The sequence below is a fragment of the Lepus europaeus genome, chromosome 13, assembly GCF_033115175.1.
Source record: "Lepus europaeus isolate LE1 chromosome 13, mLepTim1.pri, whole genome shotgun sequence".
NCBI classification, from domain to species: domain Eukaryota; kingdom Metazoa; phylum Chordata; class Mammalia; order Lagomorpha; family Leporidae; genus Lepus; species Lepus europaeus.
Genome location: NC_084839.1, coordinates 43,180,346 through 43,199,390, shown reverse-complemented (window position 1 = coordinate 43,199,390; position 19,045 = coordinate 43,180,346). Strand labels below are relative to the sequence as shown.

Here is a 19,045-nt window from a genome sequence, read left to right as displayed (position 1 = left end):
GTCCATAGAAGGCAAGAAGTCTGGGGCTGTGCTTTTACTAACATTGAACCCATGCAGAGCTCACTTCAGTGAGACCATGGGAGTACTTCCAAAAGTTCACGGGAAATGCAATTGGAAGTTTTCACACAAAAATTTTCAAATCCACGCACTCTTGAAAATGACCCCCATTTTCCATGAACTTTCTGAAGATCCCTGTGCTTCCTCCATTGGGCCATCCACAGTCCTCCCATAAAATTCCTACATCACTGACCCCGAGTCCCTGTCCCAGTGCAGGAACTGGTTATGCCCTAGTCACCACTGGATCCAGCACACACTCCCTGTGCTGCTCACAGCAGCCACCGAACAAACCCCGGAAGAGCAACAGACTCCTCTGTACACCAGGCACCTGCTGTGCAGCTGGTGTCAGCCACCAGAGCCAGCCTGGCGAGGAGAGGGCACACAGTTAAGTCTTTCTCAGCCTGGTTACACAAGTGACACCTCTTAGTCACGGGAACCTTGGGAGGACAGGAATTACAGCCCCGTATTACTGCAGAGACGTAAACTGAGGCCAAGAAAGGTGAAGAGGTCATTTGCCCGAGGGCACACATCTGGAATCCTGCTGTCAACAGAGCCAGGATGAGAACCTGAGTCGTCTGACATCCCTACCTGGGCACCAAGCTGCTGTGGGCATGGGCACTCATGGGGTTCCAGCACCTGGACACGTGGCCCTGCAGGCCCACCCTCGACACAGCATGATGCTCTCTCAGCCGCTGCCTGCTCAGGCACCTGGGGCCCGAGCGGAACACGCCAGGGGTGGTGGCCAGAAGCCCCGGCGGGCACCCACACCTACCTTTGATGACGAAAGCCTCCGACAGCAGCCGCATCTGATACAGGGGCTTGTGCTCCATGGACATGCCGTCGATGCCGGCGCGGGCGTACATGCTGATGGCGTCTCGGTACGAGCCCTCCACGTAATGCAGCTTGCCCAGGATTAGCATGGCCTCGCACATGTACTGCGGCTACAAGGACGAGGACCACGTCAGCAGGCTCCTGCCCCAAGGCTTCCACCCCGCCCCCACCAGGAGCCCTGGCTTGAGTAAACCCCCAGCCCCACCCTGAGCCATGAGCCACAGACCCTGCTCAGAACCCTCCCCTCCTCCAGGAAGCCTCCGATGCCCAGGCACAGGCCAACAGCTGCCCTCTCTGTGCCTGTAGTCATATCCTACACTGTGGCTTCTAATGAAATTTCTCCCAGCCCCTAATTTGTCATGCCTGTGTGTCCTGTGCACCCAGCTAAACTCCAGGCAGTCCGCAGCCTGGGCCCTGTCTTCTCTCTCCTGAAGCCCCCAAAAGGCCCTAGGCCAGGCTGCGCACTCGGGACTTCCGGCACCTACTCCAAACACAAGCAGGGAGTCAGGGACTGGGCCAGGGCCCTGGTGGAGTGTTGCAGCCACGGTCACAGCAGCGTGGGACAGACAGGAGAGAGCCTGCCAGGTCACTGTCCTCGGCAGAAGTGGAGGAAAGGGCAGAGGCAAGGAGGCCAGCAGGGCCTGGATTCACTTCGCCTCCGTCACAGCGTGGCAGCGTGTGTTCGCAGAGCAAAGTCCAGAATACAGCTTTGCATTTCCCTTTACGAAGACGCGAGATAAACACAGGACATGAGTAAGAGTATTATCATTCCCTTCCACTGTACGTGGGGGAGAGGGCAGCTCACTGGGCTCGACGGCAGGGTGCGGCCAGGGATGGCTGCTGGTGGACCAAGGTCAAGTTGCAACAGAGCTTTGGCCAAGTTGAAGGACAATGCAAGAAATGCTTCACAGCACGGAATTTATTCTTGGAAAGCTGCTCGTAGTCCTGAAGCTATACTCCTCTTGCCTCTGGTATCTTTTATGGGGTGATTAGAGAAGATGGTATGGTATTGCTGGTTTTTTTTTTTTTTTTCTTTTCTTTTTTAGTGTCCTCACTTGACAATGTGAAAAGTCATCTAAACTCTGCGGCCAGCACTGTGGTGCAGCAGGTGAAGCTGCAGCTTGCAGTGCCAGCATCCCACACTGGAGCACCTATTCGAGTCCCACTGCTCTGCTTCTGACCCAATTCCCTGCTAATGCACCTGGGAAAGCAGCGGAAGATGACCTAGTGCTTGGGCCCCTGCCACCCACATGGGAGGCCTGGATGGAGTTCTTGGCTCCTAGCTCCAGCCTGGCCCAGCCCTGGCCATTGTGGCCATTTGGGAAGTGAACCAGTGGATGGAAGATCATTCTCTCTGTCTATCCCTCCCTCTCTCTCTCTCTGTAACTCTGCCTTTCAAATCAATAAAATAAATATTAAGAGGAAAAAAAAAAGCTTTCTACAATGGTGGGAATTGTGCATCTGCTTTTAAAATATTCTTGGTCTGCCACTCCAACAGCAAGAGAACCCCAGGCCTGGCCCAGCGGAAAGGTGCCAGACAGGAAGCCAGTTGGGCAGGGGAACAGCCCCCTCTGTTGTGGGATCAGCATGTCCCCTGCCTTTTCTCTGCCTCACTGGCCCTGCCAACTCACTGTCCTTGCCAATACAAAGGGAAGAATGACCTCACGGAGACGCCCAGGTGACTCCCCAGGAGGGCAGGACAGATGACGAAACACTGCACGTGAACTGAGGCCTGGAAAGCAGGCATGCCATACCTTCCTTAACATCAGCCCAAGGTCCTCGGTCATTATTTTACTCCCATTCTACGACCTGGGGAAGTAGCCCCAAGACGGGGCAGTGAGCATGAGCGCATGGGATGCAGAGAAACACAGGCCTGGGGCCATGTCCTGCACCTGCTGGTGTTGTCCTTGGCTAGATGCTACCTCCTGTGTTCTCCAACCCTGCAGTCTGAGAATGGGACTAACAGTAAATACCACTGCAGAAGGTGACCGGCAGGCCTTGATGGGATGGTGCAATGGCTGGAGCTCAAAGGATAAAAGGAGTTAGGACAAGTGGCTTGTTCTCATGGTCTTCCAAATAAACAAGCTGGACAGGATGGCAGAGCACCCAGAGGATGTGTCTCAGTCCCAGGCCTCTCCCACCTCTCCCACACCCACCACAGCTACGCAGCATGCTGGGACTCCGTCTGAGATTGCACCTGCTGCCAAGAGAAATCACCCCAGCAACACCCTGACCCTTACGACCTAAGATAGAGAATCCTACAAACTAGTTTTAATATTTTTACTTCCTGATATTTGTATATTTTATTATATTTTCCTGATATTTTATTATTCTGATCAATATCAAGTGTTTGGCTCTGGGTCTGGATGAAGAGAATTTCTCCAAGTTATTGGTGTCCATGTATGTCTTTGTTTAATACAACATGGTAAAATTTGCATTTAATAAATGGTAGACAAAACAGTTGGTAGAAAAAACAGTTGGTACAACAATGCATGTGGATACTGTTCAGCTGATACAAAGAATGAGGTTACTGGCATGGAGAAAGCTCCATGTGAAAGCTCTCAGTCAAAAGCAGCAGATATGTGTCCTATGATTCTGAAAAGAAAGCTCTTGGGGTTGGGTAATCCTCTGCCTGCAGGGCCAGCATCCCACATGGGCGCTGGTTTAAGTCTTGACTGTTTCACGTCTGATCCAGCTCCCTGCTTATGGCCTGGGAAAGCAGTGGAAGATGGCCCAAGGGCCTGGGCCCCTGCAGCCATGTGGGAGACCCGGAAGAAGCTCCTGGCTTTGGATCGACCCAGCTCTGGCCGTTAAAGCCATTTGGAGAGTGAACCAGAAGATGGAAAGCCTTTCTCTCTGTGTCTCACTCTCTGGCTGTAACTCTGCCTCTCAAATAAATAAATAAGTCTTAAAAAAAAAAAAATAAAACTCTGTGTGTGTGTGTGTGTTTGTAAACACACAAAGAAAGGCACATGGGGTGCACACAGACAAGGACTCCACTCTGGATGGGAGCGAACACAGAACAGTATATGGAAGGCAAAGACCTTTAGTTACCACTCAAATTGCTTGTTTATTAATCAGTTGTTTTTAGAATAAACCCAAATCACATTTATTTATTTTTTGACAGGCAGAGTGGACAGTGAGAGAGAGAGAGAGAGAGAGAAAGGTCTTCCTTTTGCCGTTGGTTCACCCTCCAATGGCCGCCAAGGCTGGCACGCTGCGGCCAGCGCACCACGCTGATCCGAAGGCAGGAGCCAGGTGCTTCTCCTGGTCTCCCATGGGGTGCAGGGCCCAAGCACTTGGGCCATCCTCCACTGCACTCCCGGGCCACAGCAGAGAGCTGGCCTGGAAGAGGGGCAACCGGGACAGGATCCGGCACCCTGACCAGGACTAGAACCCGGGGTGCCGGCGCCGCAAGGCAGAGGATTAGCCTATTGAGCCGTGGCGCCGGCCCACATTTATTTTTAAAACCAATTTTAAATATTTAAATAATGGAGTCTACCCAAAAGAAAGTCTTGGTGGGAAAAGCTTGGAAACCACCAATTAGGTTCAACCTTTTTCATGGGCAGATGAGGAACCCTGGGGGCTGGCAAGGTCTAGGGTCATGCCCAGGGTCAAGCGGCTCCTTCAACTGCTTTTTAGCAGCAACCATAAACTTGAGTCCCCACTCCACCTTCCATCCTCCTTGCTTACAAACAAGCCCCACCCTCCTGGCCGGGTGAGCCAGCCCACTCAGGCCTCAATGTCTGTTCACCACCCAATTCCCCACCATTCTCTCTTACTCCTGTTGAACTGACCGACTTTAATGAGCTCTTCTGTAGGAGGAACTTAGATTACACATGCCGCCTCCTTAGCCTGATAGGCCCCGCCTAGCCCTAGTTCCCCAGTGATGTCCGCACTGCAGATGGGTGGAAGAGTCTTGAACAGCGAAGCTTGAGAGAAAGTTGCAACGGTAATCCCGTCTGCCTCCCCACAACCCGTGGCATACAGTACGTGCTCAACACATGCACACGGACTTACACTGACGGGGCCTGCTCATGTGTTCCTGCCTCACTAGCCATCTCTACATGTCTGGCTGATTCCAACTGCATTACAGGATCACTGAGGTCTTATTTCCCTGGCATGGCCGCAGGAAGCCCAAAGAGTTGGACACATGTTATCCTAGAGAAATACACCTTACATCATAGACAGGGCCCGTATGTGCGAGTTTAAAGTTTCCACTGGGATGGGTGTTTGGTTAAGATACTGCTTGGAAGGCTCACACCACATACTGGAGGGCCTGGGATCAAGTCCTGGTTCCACTCCTGAGTGCAGCTTGCTGTTAGTGTGTACCCTGGGAGATAGCAGGTGATGGCTCATGAACTTGGGTCCCACATTGGATTCCTGGCTCCCAGCTCCAGCTGCCATTCGGGGAGTAAACCAGTGGATGGGAGATCAATCTCTCTAAAATTTTTCTCTCTACTAAAATTTTACTGAAATTAACTTTAACAACATTTCCTTTAACCCAATATATCCAAAAGATCATCATCTGAACATGACACCAACATAAAAGGTTAATAATGGGGGCCAATTCAGTGGCATAGCAGGTCCTATGGTGCTCGCATACCATACGGGTGCTGGTTCAATTCCCAGTTGCTCTACTTTTGATCCAGCTCCCTGCTAATGCGCCTGGGAAGGCAGCAGAGGATGGCCCATGCCCTTAGGTCCCTGAGCCCATGTAGGAGAAGTGGATTTTGTTCCTGGCTCCTGGCTTCAGCTTGGCCCAGCCCTGGCCATTGTGGCCATTTGGGGAGTGAACCAGCAGATAGATCTCTTTCTCTCTGTCTCTCCCTCTCTCTCTCTTTAACTCTGACTTTTGAAATAAATAAATAAATCTAATATATATATATTATATATAAATATATAGTGCCCTTCCACATTTTTCATTTTTATATTGTGACTTCAAGATCCAGGCCATGTTTTAAATTCATAGCACACTGCACTTGGCTAGTGGCTTCCATACTGAATGGCGCAGGGCCAACCCTAGGAGAGAACTGTTGCTCAGGTGACCAAGTGACCCAGGGAGGGCTGGATGGCAAGCAGGCCCCAGCCAAGGGCGGACAACTCACCGGCAGCCTCCCGTGGGTCAGGATACTGCTCAGGTAATTTTTGGCTTCATTCATTCTCTGCTCATTCTTCTCCAACAAAGGCATGCAGTCTTTTATTTTGGCGTGGTTTTCCTTCAAACACTGCTCCAGGAGGGCCTCGGCGAGCAGCAGTTTCCCAAAGTCCTCTGAAAAACAAGGCAAGACATGAGAGCAGCTCTCCCCTGGACGAGGCCCTGCACCCGCGCAGCACAGGCAGGGCCCAGGGCTGAGAGAAGAGCACATTTTGCACCAACTTCAGCACCCTTTAAAAAAAAAAAAAAAAAGCACACTAGCCACAGTGCAACCTGCCCCTCTGGGTTGATTTTCTGCTACAGTTTAGCGGTTAGAGGGACAGGGTTCCCAGGACTTGGGGACAAATTCCCAGGATTTCAGGATTTCAAATGAGTGACGTGCCCAGTAAGCCAAAGTTCTTAAACCAAAAAGGAATTCTCCCCAGGCAACTGAAGAGGAAAAATACATAAGGCAGCTGAAAGAAGCACTCTCTGGTGCTCCTACTTTCCTTGTAACCATAACTGGTTTGCTGCTTTTAAGGAATTTTAACGTACACAACCCAGGAATAACTAAACAGGCAAAGCAGAGCTGAGGTGGGAAGCAGATGTACTCGTGTAGCCAGGCACATCCCTGAACACGTTACAATGCTGGAACTTTCTGGAGTTCTCTCACGTCATACCACCTGGCAGGTGGTTTTACTCCCCTGGGTGAATCTCTTGCCTTCCCCTCCCAGCCTTGCTACCACTACAGCAAAGGCAACTGGGATGTGGGAGCCAGGAGTCTGGCAGGCTGGGTCTGAGTTCAAGTGTGGTTTCTTGATGGGCCTCAGGGGCCGTGCCCACTGCCCCTCTCTGGCAGCCAGGGTGAGAACCAGGCCTGCCATTCAATCTAAGTGCCCCATAAACACCTGCTGAATGAATCCCACCCTCGCTGCTATCTCCCGAGGAAGCCATCGGCCTGGGAATTAAAGTGCTAATCCAAGCAGTCTCTAGGAGCGTCTGCTTGGCCTTCTCTACTCATGCTGCTCTTTGTGCTGCCAGGACAGCGCTCTCAGACCTGCCTGGGGCTGCCACTCATTCCCCGCTCCCGGGACCACCACCGTCTGCTCGGGCTCAAAGCCACTCATGCAAGACGGCCTGCCTTTACATGAAAACCGCCCTCCCCAAGGCAGACACCCCCTGGACAGTGGCTCCAGGACCACGGTCACAGGAGGCTTCCACTCTGGGGATGACCATGACCAGATCCTTTGCTACCCCCCTCATACGTTTTAAAACGAATATTTTGAGGCAATGGCCAAACAGTGAAGTACCAGGTTCAAACCGTCACCCATTGCCGGCACAGTCTAAGGCGCCCACAACGTTGTTTTTTACGTCCCTGTTCACACAGCAGGTCCTCTCCTACAGATGTCCCAGCACGTGGACAATGGCCTTTGTCCCGGACAGCGCTGGTAGCACGACTGACACCAGCAAAAAGGCCAGTGAAATAAAACGCATGACCCTCCCTCTCAAAGGGACACCATGCGCCACTGAAAGGGACAAGGGCTGTCACCGGATGAAGGGTGAGATAAGGCGACAAACAGCAGGTGCGAGACAGAGCTGCAAGGTGCCATTGTTTCTGCTCCCGTTTTGTGACAGGCGGCCGACGGCCCTTTGAAGGCGGAGCACGTGACCAGAGGGCCGCCCCCACCTAAGGAGAGCGGCGCGCACCTCCGGAAGTTTGCCCACCCCGAGCTGGGACCCCGCCCCAGTCCCGCCCCCACGCTGGGGCCCCGCCCCGTCCCTCCGCGCCGCCTCACACTGCCCACCTGTCCAGCCCAGCGCTCCCTCAGCTCCTTGGTTGGGCGCCCTTCAAGCCCAGGGTCACCCGCTTCCTCCCCAGAGCATGCTCCTATCTCAAGATCATGGGATGTCTGAACCCGCGCCGTCCAGCGTGGCTGTGGGCTGGTGCCGGCCTCAAAGCTTGCCAGCCAATCCCCAGGACGTGCATGGAGAAACTTAGTACAGAAATGTGACAGAGTAACTTTTTTAATTAAAAAAAAAAAAGTTTTCATTTATTTGAAAGGTAGAAAGAGATCTTCCATCTGCTGGGTTCACTCCCCAAATGCCAGCAACAGCCAGGGCTGGGCCCTGCCAAAGCCAGGAGCCGGGAACTCCATCAGCTCTCCCAGGTGGGTGGCAGGGGTCCACATACCTGAGCCAGAACCTGATGCCTCCCAGGGTGCCCATTAGCAGGAAGCTGGATCCCAGCCGAGCTGGGACTTGAACCCAGGCACTCTGAGTGGGACGTGGTCATCTCCAGCTGTGGCTAATCACTGCCCCAAACACCTGCCCCACCAGAGCAATTCTGAATCCGTTGAATCACATGAAACATGTTCTAATACACTGTTTATACTGTATTTTATAGAAGTATCGGAGCACAACAGATTGGGAATTGAAACAAAACAAAACCGACGCTGAGTGAGTTTGACTATGAAGGCAGCGTTTGCTGAAGGCTTACTAAGCGCCCAGCGCTGTATCATACAGAACCATTTAATCTGCACAGCCCCAAAGGGTCGCTCTTAGCCCCTCTTTTTAGATAATAATAAAGATATGCAGTGTAGCTAGGGTCAGCCAATAACAACAACAATACACCATCAAAAAATAACCTCTGTACCTGATGCCCTCAGAGCACAGCTTCCGGAAGCCTAAAGACAAGGAGCAGGTTAGAAGCTGTAAAGAGTGGGCTGAAAGCTACTGGTCCATCCAAGGGCTGGGATAAGAATTGTTCTCAGGGTGGGCATTTGGCCTAGTAGTTCACATCAGGGTTGGAATGCCTGCATCCCAAATCCCAGCGCTTGGGTTTCAGTCTTGGCTCCGCCCCTCTGCCCTCAATCCCAGCCTCCTGCTAAATGCAGACCCTGGGAGGCAGCAGTGATGGATCAAGTAGCTGCCTCTCTGCCCCCCCCCCCCCCCCCCCCCCCGTGGGAGACTCAATCCTAGCTCCCAGCTTCAGCCTGGCAAAGCCAAGCCTCAACCCTTGAACCAGCAAATGTGATCTCTCCCTGTGTCTCTCAAATACAAATAATTAAATCTTCAAAGCATTTTTTCTCACTCCCGTATACTGTGAGATTGTTTTCCAACACCTAGGTCTCCTCCAGGCCTCTCGCCCTCCTGCAAGTCCCACTCCACCTCTTTTCTTTCTTTTTTATTTTTTATTTCATAAATGTGAATTTACAAAGTGCAACTTTTGTATTGTTGTGGCTCCTCCCCCCAACCTCCCTTCCTCCCGTGGCCCTCCCCTCTCCCTCTCCCATCCCACCCTTTATCGAGTTTCATTTTTAATTACCTTCATATACTGAAGATCAACTTAGTATATACTAAGCAAGGATTTCAACAGGCTGCATTCACACAACCACACAAGGTATAGGGTATTGTTTGACTAGTAGTGTTTTTAAGTTTCATAGTAAAACACATTAAGGACAGAGATCCTACGTGGGGAGCATGTACCCAGTGACTCCCGTTGTTGATTTAACAATTGGCACTCTTATTTATGACGTCCGCAATCACCCGAGACTCTTGCTATGAGCCGTCTAGGCTATGGAAGCCCCTTGAGTTCACCGACTCTGAACTTGTTTAGTCAAGGCCGTGTCACAGTGGAGGTTCCTTCCTCCCTTCAGAGAAAGGCGCCTCTCTCCTTGATGGCTTGTTCCTTCTACTGGGGTCTTGTTCACCAGGGTCTTTCATTTAGATTGTTTTTTGCCACCGTGTCATGGCTTTCCATGCCTGTGAGACTCTCATGGACCTTTTAGCCAGATCCGAATGTCCCAAGGGTTGATTCTGAGGCAGGAGTGCTGTTTTGGGCGTTTGCCATTCTATGAGTCTGCTGTGTGTCCTGCTTCCCCCGCAGGATCATACTCTCCCTTTTAATTCTATCCTTCATTATTTGCTTACACTGGTCTTATTTGCCCACTCCACCTGCTTTCTGCTTAGCACACAGCGGCAGAAGACCTGCTTCCTTTGCTCAACCCCCAGGCCCCCTGCCCCACCTCTCTCTTCCTTCCCCCTCTTCTTCCCATCCCAGTATTCACAACTTGCCAGTCTGTGGAACTGAAGGATATTTTGAAGCAAAGAGTTCCTTATTTTCAGTTGTTAAATAAGAATCCAGGGCCAGGGGCCAGGGGCTTAGTGTGTAAAGCCACAGCCTGCAGTGCTGGCATTCCCATTTGGGTGCCGGTTCGAGTCCCAGCTGCTCCATTTCCAATCCAGCTCTCTGCTATGGCCTGGGAAGGCAGTGGAAGATGGCCCAAGTGCTTGGACCCCTGTACCCATGTGGGAGACCCAGAAGAACCTCCTGGCTCCTGGCTTCGGATCAGCCCAGCCCCAAACATTGTGGCCAACTGGGGAGCGAACCAGTGGATGGAAGACCTCTCTCTCTGTGCCTCTCCTCTTTCTGTGTATAACTATTTCAAATAAATAAATAAATTAAAAAAAAAAAAAAAAGAATCCAAGGCAAGCTTTGTGGCCCAGCAGGTTAAGCCGCCACTTACAATGCTGACACCCTATAATGGAATCCCGGCTACTCTGCCTCTGACCCAGCTCTCTGTTAAAGTGCCTGGAAAAGCAGTGGGAGATGGCCCAAGTACCTTAGCCCCTGCCCACCCCCCCCACGTGGGAGACCCAGATGGAGTTCTAGGCTTCTGACTTTGGCCTGGCCCAGCCTCAGCCACTGCAGTCATGTGGGGAGTGAGCCAGTACATGGAAGATGTTTCTCTCTCTGTCTCTCTTTCTCTGTCACTGTGCCTTTCAAATAAATAAAATAAATCTTAGAAGAAGAAAAGAATCGAAGCGGATAAAGACTTATCTTTCTTTCCAAAAGCAAAATAAGCTGCTTTTCAACATTCTGTAGTCAGAAGCCAGCTCCCTCCACCAGTTCGGGCCAAGTGTTCATTTCTCTCTGCCCAGGGCAGTAGGGGGACCTTCCTGACCGACTGGGAGCCTGGGTCTGAGTCTGCGGCCCCCTCCAGCCCCTGCCCTCCATGGAGGCCCAAAGGAGGCCCCTCTGAGTGGCCACCCAGTCTCCTACCACCCTTCTCGTGGTAAAGGTCCTCTCAGTTCCCAGGCCTCTTGGCCTCCCTCAGGGTGCCCCCTGCCAGGGACCACTTCCGTAACCACGGCCCCCTGCCCAGATCTCTTGTCTGGAGGGCAGCGCTCCCCTCTCTACCATTGGCAGACAGGGACCGGGAGGCCAGCCAGCCACGCCCTTCCCCACCTGCTCCAACAGGACCACCGCAGCTGCACACCTCACGGCCTGCAGAGCCGGGGACCCCCAACCACAGTGAGAAGCACTCGTGTGAGGTCATCTGCCACAAATACACTCCTTCCAATGCCAACATTCAAAACAATCGCCATTTTGAACAAACAGCAACCAACTAACAAGAAAAAAACAAAAAAGGAGGTGAGCACAGCTGAAGAGACTCCAGCTGGACAGGAAGGGTGGCTGGGGTGACACATGGGACACCCACATCCCATGACAGAGTGCCCGGTCTGAGTCCTGGTTCCCCTGCTTCTAACCCAGCTTCCTGCTGGTGTGCACCTTGCCAGGCAGCAGATGATGGCTCCTGCACCCCTGTGGGAGACCTGGGCGGAGCTCCAAGAGCTTGGCTTCAGCTTCAGCCTGGACAGCCCTGGCCGTTGTGGGTATCTGGGAAGTGAGCCAGTGGATAGGAGTACTTGCTCTCTCTCTCTTTCTGCCTTTCAAATAAAATGAAAATAAATAAATAACGTTTAAAATAACTGAAAATGTACAGGAGGAGAGACGGGCATGTGTTAAAGCAAGTGTAGTAAGAGGTTAAGGTATACAGGTGCTCACTGCTACAGTCTTTGATCTTTGCTGTAGTTTGAAATGTTCAAAAGACAGCACGGAGGGTGGGAGGCTGGGAGACCCAACCTAAAATCCAAATGCAACGCAACGTGTGGCTGTGTCGGATCCTGCTTCTAGGAAATTAACTAAAATTTCACTGCTGGAGCTTTGTAAAGTGCAGTCATGGTTTTTAAAACAGCCCTATTGACTACATCATGCAGGGGAGAGGTGCTGGGATGTGGCTCCCAAGGAGCAAAGCTGGTTGCGCATAAACGGCATTCATTCTTGTCTTTTTTTTACATTTTAGAAATTTTCCATAGTAAAGCTTGCTTTCTGGGGCTGGTGTTATGCACAGTGGGTTAAGCCACTGCTTGCGACGCCTGCATCCCATATCGCCTGCATCCCATATCACCGCCTGCATCCCATATCACCTGCAACTCATATGGGAGTACTGGTTCAAGCACTGGCAGGACGACTCCTGATCCAGCTCCCTCAGGGGAAGGTGGCCCAAGTAACTGGCCATCCACATGGGAGACCAGGATGGAGTGCCAGGATGCAGTTCCAGACTCCTGGCTTCGGCCTGACCCCAGCCATTGCAGCCATGTGGGGAGTGAACCGGCGGATGGAAGATCTCTTTTTCTCTTTCTGTGTCTCTCCATCTCTCTCTGTCACTCTGCCTTTCAAATAAAATATTTTTTTTTTAACAAAAAGTTTTCTTGTTTCTCTTACCTACTTGGATGGACTCTTTTTTTTTTTTTAAAGATTTATTTATTATTTATTTGAAAGGCAGAGTGACAGAAAGGCAGAGGCAGAGGGAGGTCTTCCATCCAGTGGTTCCCTCCCCAAATGGCCACAATGGCCAGAGCTGAAACAATCCAAAGCCAGGAGCCAGGAGCTTCTTCTGGGTCTCCCATGCAGGTGCAGGGGCCCAAGTACTTGGGCCATCTTCTACCAGGCCATAGCAGAGAGCTGGATTGGAAGTGGAGCAGCAGGTCTTGAACTGGTGTCCATATGGGATGCCAGCACCACAGGTGGCAGCTTTACCCACTATACCACAGTGCCAGCCCCAAGGGCTCTGTTTTGAAATGAACAAACCCCACAGCCAGCCATACTCGGGAGCCCCCTGCTCCATTCTGCCCAAATCTAACTGGATTTGAGTTTGAAGAAAATGTACAAGAAGTGGCTACCTTCCCCTGGTGGGTGGCAGGGAGCCACCACACACAGGAAAAGGCTGCGGGGGGGCGGGGGTGTCCTGCTTCAGCCTCCCCTCATCTTTCCTCTACACCAGAGAGAGGACCCCCACAGCTCCATCCCTCTGGCCTCTGGAGTGGAATAGCTACTTTCAGTTTCTGCAGAGACCTGAGACATAGCAGGGCCACCAGGTCTCAGGAAAATGGGGTTCAGCTCCCTCCTTTAGTACCTTCCGCCCCCTCCCACATACCTAACTGCTGAGGCTTCAGGCCGCTGACCACAAGAGTCTCACAGGCCACGTGGGACTCACTCCCCAGCTGCAGGGGCGTCAGCTCCAGCACCCCCAAAATAAACCAGCTCTGAACCCGTTGAGCGATCAAGGGGTCCCACAGAGAAAGAACCAAAGGAGCAATCAACCAAAAAAGCTCAGCACGTGGGAGCCACGTGTTTTCCTTCCTCGTATGTGTGTGTGCACACGTGTGTGTCTGCAGATGCACACATGTACCAGTATGTGTGTGCACACGTGTTTTAGGACAGCATCTCTGGATTTAACAGTGGGAGAAAAGAATCACTCACAGAACCAATCCCAGAAGTTGGCAGGAGAGGCCCCCCCGCCCCTCAAACTCCTCCCCACAGCGAATCCAGCCCAGGCTCCAGGCCTTCTACTCGGCTACTAGCAGACGCGGCGGCAGGGACTGAGGCTTGAGTCCAGGGTTGACCACACACGTCATGAGCTATCTCTGAACACTGCCGCCCTTATGTCTAAAATGGGGCAATAACTCCTGACTTTCCCACAGGGTTGTTTGTAAGAATTCAAAAATAGAGACGGTACTTTGTCACTAGACCATGCCACTCACAACCGATGGCTGTCTACACTGCTGTTTCCTCTTCTATGGGTGCCACAGAATATGGTCGAGGTGAGTTCAGGAAGCGTAGGGCCCGCACTCTGCCCTGGGCTAGCACATCACGTGCCGGTGAGCCCAGGAAAGGCCCTGAGAAGTCCTGCAGTTGTTTACAGAAAATCAGTTGAACATCCTTGAATGCATCATTTCCAATTTCTTAACTTCTTGGGCCCCTAAATTTTTTCTTCCAGGGAAACCAATTAACTAACTGCTAAGCCTCCCTGAAAGCTCCAAAGAACAGCTCAGAAAAAAATAAAAACAACAAAACAGTAAAGGCCATAGGGAAGCAAGGAGGCCGCAGATCCTGTCTTGGGCCCGGCACGTTCCTCTGTGCAGCCAGCCCGCTCCGATGTCTTCTGCATAGGTCAGTTCTCACTCCCACTCTCACCAGCCTTTCCCAGAGGACAAGGACGGGGAGAATCTGGCCTGGAACAGGGGCCCACCCTGTTTTCCCAAACACCTTCGGCGCTGCCCACTGCGCGCACTGCCCGCTCAGACCCCAGCCTCGGCCAGCCTGTCCATCTGCACACAGCTCCTCAGTGTCCCGTCCTTCTCCTTGGGCAAACATGCCCGGCCCTTCCCCAGCGCCACTTCCCAGGGGCCAGAACCAGCTCGACCACTTCCTGGAAACCTTCTCCCCTTCCTGGGCACCCCGCTGCCTGCCCAGCTCACGGTGGGAGCTCTCTGAGAGCAGACAGTCTGCGCTCATCAGCTTGACAGACAACAGTGCAGAGGAACTAAAGCGCTCAGACGTCTGGGTTCAAACTCTGGTTCCACAAGGCACGGGCCAGAGGATCGAGTTGAACTCCTCTGTGCCTGTTTCCTTGTCTGTGAAGTGGGACAAACCAGACTCCCGGCCTCAGGGGCACCCAGTAGTACACAGTGGGTGGCTATTACGTGATTACCACCCTCCTCTCCCCACAGGGCCTGCTGCGGCCCGGCGGCCTTCAGTACCCTTCCCCTCCGTGTGTGCGCCCACTTCCCTCCCCGCGGGCTCCCGAGGGGCGCCGGGTACTCAGAGGCGCAGGGAGGGCTCTCCCGGCTCAGCAGAAGGCACCAGGAACAGGATTGAGGTCTGAGACTGGGCAGGGTGCTCAAGAGCCCGGCCCGGCCAAACCAGCCCAGCCGCTGAAGCCACCGACTGCCAGCGCTGGATGGGACCCGGGTCCGCCACGGAAGAGCCAACCGAGGCCTGCCGGCCTCTCCCGCGTCTCCACCAACCCCACCCTGGCGCTGGGCAAACCCCCGCCCTCGCCTGCTGCGGACCAAGTTCCGTTTTCAACTTTACTGTGGGCAGCGGTTGGGGGTGGGGGCGAGGAGAGACAGGCGTAGCCTCAGCGCTAGGAGTTCTGGGGCCCCGTCCCGGGCCGGGGTACGTGGGGGGAGGCAAGGGTCCACGCACGAGCTCGTCTGATAACGCGCAGAGACCACACTTTGGAGGGAGAAGGCGCTGGTTACCCCAGGATCCTAGAGGGCACAGCCCTCATCGCTCTTCCCCTCAAACACTCCACCTGCTTGGGATTCTCCTCCCGAGGCCGAAGGACCTTCCCGACGGCCCGGCCGCTCCCAAGACCAGCACTGCAGGAGGGCAGACGGCCGTCGCCGCCGGGGACGCTGGAGGCACGCTTCCTGGAGGAGGCGGCGCGGTTCGCGCGCTCGCAGCTCGAACCAACCCCTTCGCTCACTCACCGGTGTCTAGAGAGACGAGCCTGGAGCTGGGGCTGGATCGCCGGCCTCCGCCGCCGGGCACGCCCTGCGCCTGCAGCTGCCGGACCAGTTCGAGCATGCGGTCCCAGTGGCCCTCGGCGCGGCAGCGCTCGAGCTCGCCCTCCACCTTCAGGTGGGAGCTGTACGCGCCCTTCGCAGCCATCTTCGAGCGGGCGCTGTCATAGGAGGCGCCCCAGAGAAGTGGAGACCCGGCCGGGGGCGGCGTCCCGGCTGGGGCGCACACGCGGGCGGGGTCGACGGGGGCGCAGGCGGCAGCCGGGGCCCCGGTGGCAGCGGGGGCCCGGGCGGCGGCGGGCCGGCGGCGGCAGCAGCGGCAGCGGCAGCAGCAGCGGCAGCAGCAGCGGCGGCAGCACCCAGCGCACCTCCCGGCGCCTCCGGGCTGTGGCTCCGGCTGCGCGGCGCAGACGCTTCCAGGAGCAGCCTCCGCCTCTGCTGCAGCACCTCCTGGCGCTGCTGCCGCCGCCGCTGCTGCAGCTGCTGCCACAGCCCCCGCCCCAGGCCCGGGCGCCGCCAGCTGCGGGCCCGCCCCTGGCCGCTGCTCCACCCCCTCAGGGGCGTGGCTCGGCCCCGGCGAGCCGGGCGCGCGGGCGGCCAGCGCGGCCACAGCAGCCAGGCGCGCGCCGGGCGCTCGCGACCGCCCCGGCGCGCGCCCCCTGCCGCCGCCGCCGCCGACTCGGAGCTCACTCTAATGCTGCGCCGAGACCGGGCGCCCGGGGGCGCCTCGTTCCCCTCTGCCTGCCCATCCCATCGGGGTTCTCGGCCTGGGAGACCCCCGCCCCGCCGCGCTGGCTTTGTGTGGTGGCCCCGTCACCGCTGCTGCCCGCCGCACGTCACAAATCCGGCGAGAGGCCGGCCGCTCGGCACCCAGCCCGGGAGCGCGCCTCTCCGGGGGCGGCCGACGCGGCGATCGCTCGGGCCCGGCGCGCTGCGCGGGGTGCTGAGGAGGAAGCCGGCCGGTGCCGCGTCCTCCCACGCTCCGGGCGGCCCGGCTTTGAGAGGGTCTCTTTTTCCGGTTTAACAGCCGAGCCCGCCTTTCCAGCTCGCCCGGTACGGTAACCGCCTGGCCCGCCTCTGCGGATCCCTGGTGCCCTGGAGTTCTTAAAGGTGCTTTCTCCGGCTTGGGGTGTGCTCATTCTTCACCGTGGTGGCCAAGGCTGTGATGAGAGCTGCGGAGCCGCTCCGGGTGGTGCCCTCCAGGTCGAATGATGAGAGGAGGGGGCGTTGACGGGGGCCCTACCCCCGATTGCGACCTCAGACCAAACACACGGACACACATGCCCCTGTATTTAAGTGAATGCTGAATGTGCAAGCTCTTCGGTGTGGAGTCCCCAGGAGTTGGGAAGTGTCTACAGACCCTGCGGAGGTCTTCCGGTCTTCCCACCGCCCTGGAGGCCATCCATGTCAGGAAACTTACTGTCACACAGTTCCAGGCGCCTCGTACTTGGTCCCACGGGGCTCTTGGCTCTGGGGCCACCTAGGGTTATCCGTGAAAGACAGCCTTCCTCCCTACCCCCCCCCCCCCCCCCGTCTAACCGTCCCCTCCCCTCCAGGTTCTAATGCAGCTTGTTCCTTTCAGGGGGTGCGGGGATGGGTCCCCCTCTTTAATTAATGAATTTATTTGAAAGTCAGAATTAGAGAGAGAAAGAGATCTTCCATTCGCTGATTCATCCCCCAAATGGCTGCAAGGAAGTCAGGAGCCAGGAGCTGCTTCGCCATCTCCCAGGTGGGTGCAGGGGCCAACTTGAGCCCTCTTCTGCTGCTTTCTCAGGCCATCGGCAGGGATCTGGATTGGAAGTGGAGCAGCCAGGACTTCAACCATTGCCCGTATGGGATGCCGGCACGGCAGGTGGCGGCTTAGCCCAGTATGCCGCAGCACTGGCCCAGGGGCCGGCTTTCCTAACTGTGGGTGCTCAATGAGCGCTGGCGGGCAGGAGGTAACACAAGGAAATGTGGGGCAGCTCTGGCAGTTGGAATTGGGAGCTAATTTTTTTTTTTTTTTTGACAGGCAGAGTGGATAGTGAGAGAGAGAGAGAGAGAGAGAGAGAGAGAGAAAGGTCTTCCTTTTGCCGTTGGTTCACCCTCCAATGGCCGCCAAGGCCGGCGTGCTGCGGCCGGCGCACCGCGCTGATCCGAAGGCAGGAGCCAGATGCTTCTCCTGGTCTCCCATGGGGTGCAGGGCCCAAGCACTTGGGCCATCCTCCACTGCCTTCCCGGGCCATAGCAGAGAGCTGGCCTGGAAGAGGGGCAACCGGGACAGAATCTGGCACCCCAACTGGGACTAGAACCCAGTGTACTGGCGCCGCTAGGCGGAGGACTAGCCTGTGGAGCCACGGTGCCGGCCAGAATTGGGAGATAATTTACCCAGCCAGCCCCTAAACTCCCCTTCGCCTACCCTGTCAGATCCTCAAGCTGGCTTTTGTTACCCTCTGGCTGCCCTTGATGGTCAGCAGAACCGGATCTCCCTTGGGGAGAGGTGATTTGCCCCAGGCCTGGCATTCCTGGGCAGGGAGTGGACAGCAGGGTTGATAAAGGCAGGCGGGAATGAGGAAGCCGCCCCTCTCCAAGCTTTTGCAGAATACTGGAACTAGCTGTAGAGACTCGCTTCTTGCTGCTTTGGGTCACCAACATGCGGGAGGGGGGCAGAAGCAGGGCCTGGGGGTGGAATGGGGAATGTGGGAAGGAACCCAGTCTTTGCTTCAAGTGTAAGCCGAGCTCTTCCTCAACACTGTGGAAAATAGGCCTGACGCCTGCACAGCTCTTTGACTGCAGGGACAAGACCCCAGCCCTCCAGAGACCAACATGATCAAGAGAGTAAGACTGTAGGGCACGAACAAGGGCGGCTGTGACTGTATCCGTGACGTTTGCTGAAGCAAAAGGCAAATAGAGTGTGGCTGTCATTTTTGAATTATCTGAAATCTCTGATGAGAGCTTAGTGAGCAAAGCCTGCTACCACGTGACTGCTCTCCAAAAACACTGCCGACACAACGTGGTGACCAGCGGGCCGAGCTCCTGGCTCGCCACAGCGAGGAAGAGGGAGCCAGGAAGTCCCTCGGAGGCAGCTCTGCTGCTGAGAAAGGTGTATTTTTAGTGGACAGCAAAGAATGCACAGCATAAAGAGACCCTAAGCTCATGTCAGCAGACTGGGCCGCTTCCTGGAGCAGGAGAAAGGCCTTGTAGAAACCTCTGCAGTTGATGCATTTCGCAAAGAGAAGGGCTTAAGTAGGCCCAGAAAGATGTGGTGTTGAGTTGCTAATTTAAACTCACAAAAACCTTCTCAGGTTTGGGTCCCCAGCAGAAAGGTTTGGTTGCTGAGGACATGCCCCCTCCACCCCCTCCCATGTCCACCCCCCCCCCCCAACC

At 55.0% G+C, this 19,045-nt stretch overlaps 1 protein-coding gene across 3 annotated transcripts in view; it reads right to left on the bottom strand.

The window, feature by feature from the left end:
• Positions 1 to 19,045, bottom strand: part of TTC7A (tetratricopeptide repeat domain 7A) — a 132,173-nt gene that overhangs the window by 89,020 nt on the left and 24,108 nt on the right. The window contains exons 1-3 of one of the 3 annotated variants that reach the window (XM_062209396.1): positions 15,647 to 15,932; positions 5,997 to 6,160; positions 826 to 998 (exon numbers count right to left, since the gene is read on the bottom strand). In XM_062209396.1, the coding sequence (XP_062065380.1) occupies positions 826 to 998; positions 5,997 to 6,160; positions 15,647 to 15,827 (518 nt within the window). In that variant the 5' untranslated portion in view covers positions 15,828 to 15,932. Of the gene's footprint in view, positions 1 to 825; positions 999 to 5,996; positions 6,161 to 15,646; positions 15,933 to 19,045 lie in introns of those variants that run through there. The other 2 variants (XM_062209394.1, XM_062209395.1) reach the window with 2 other exon arrangements.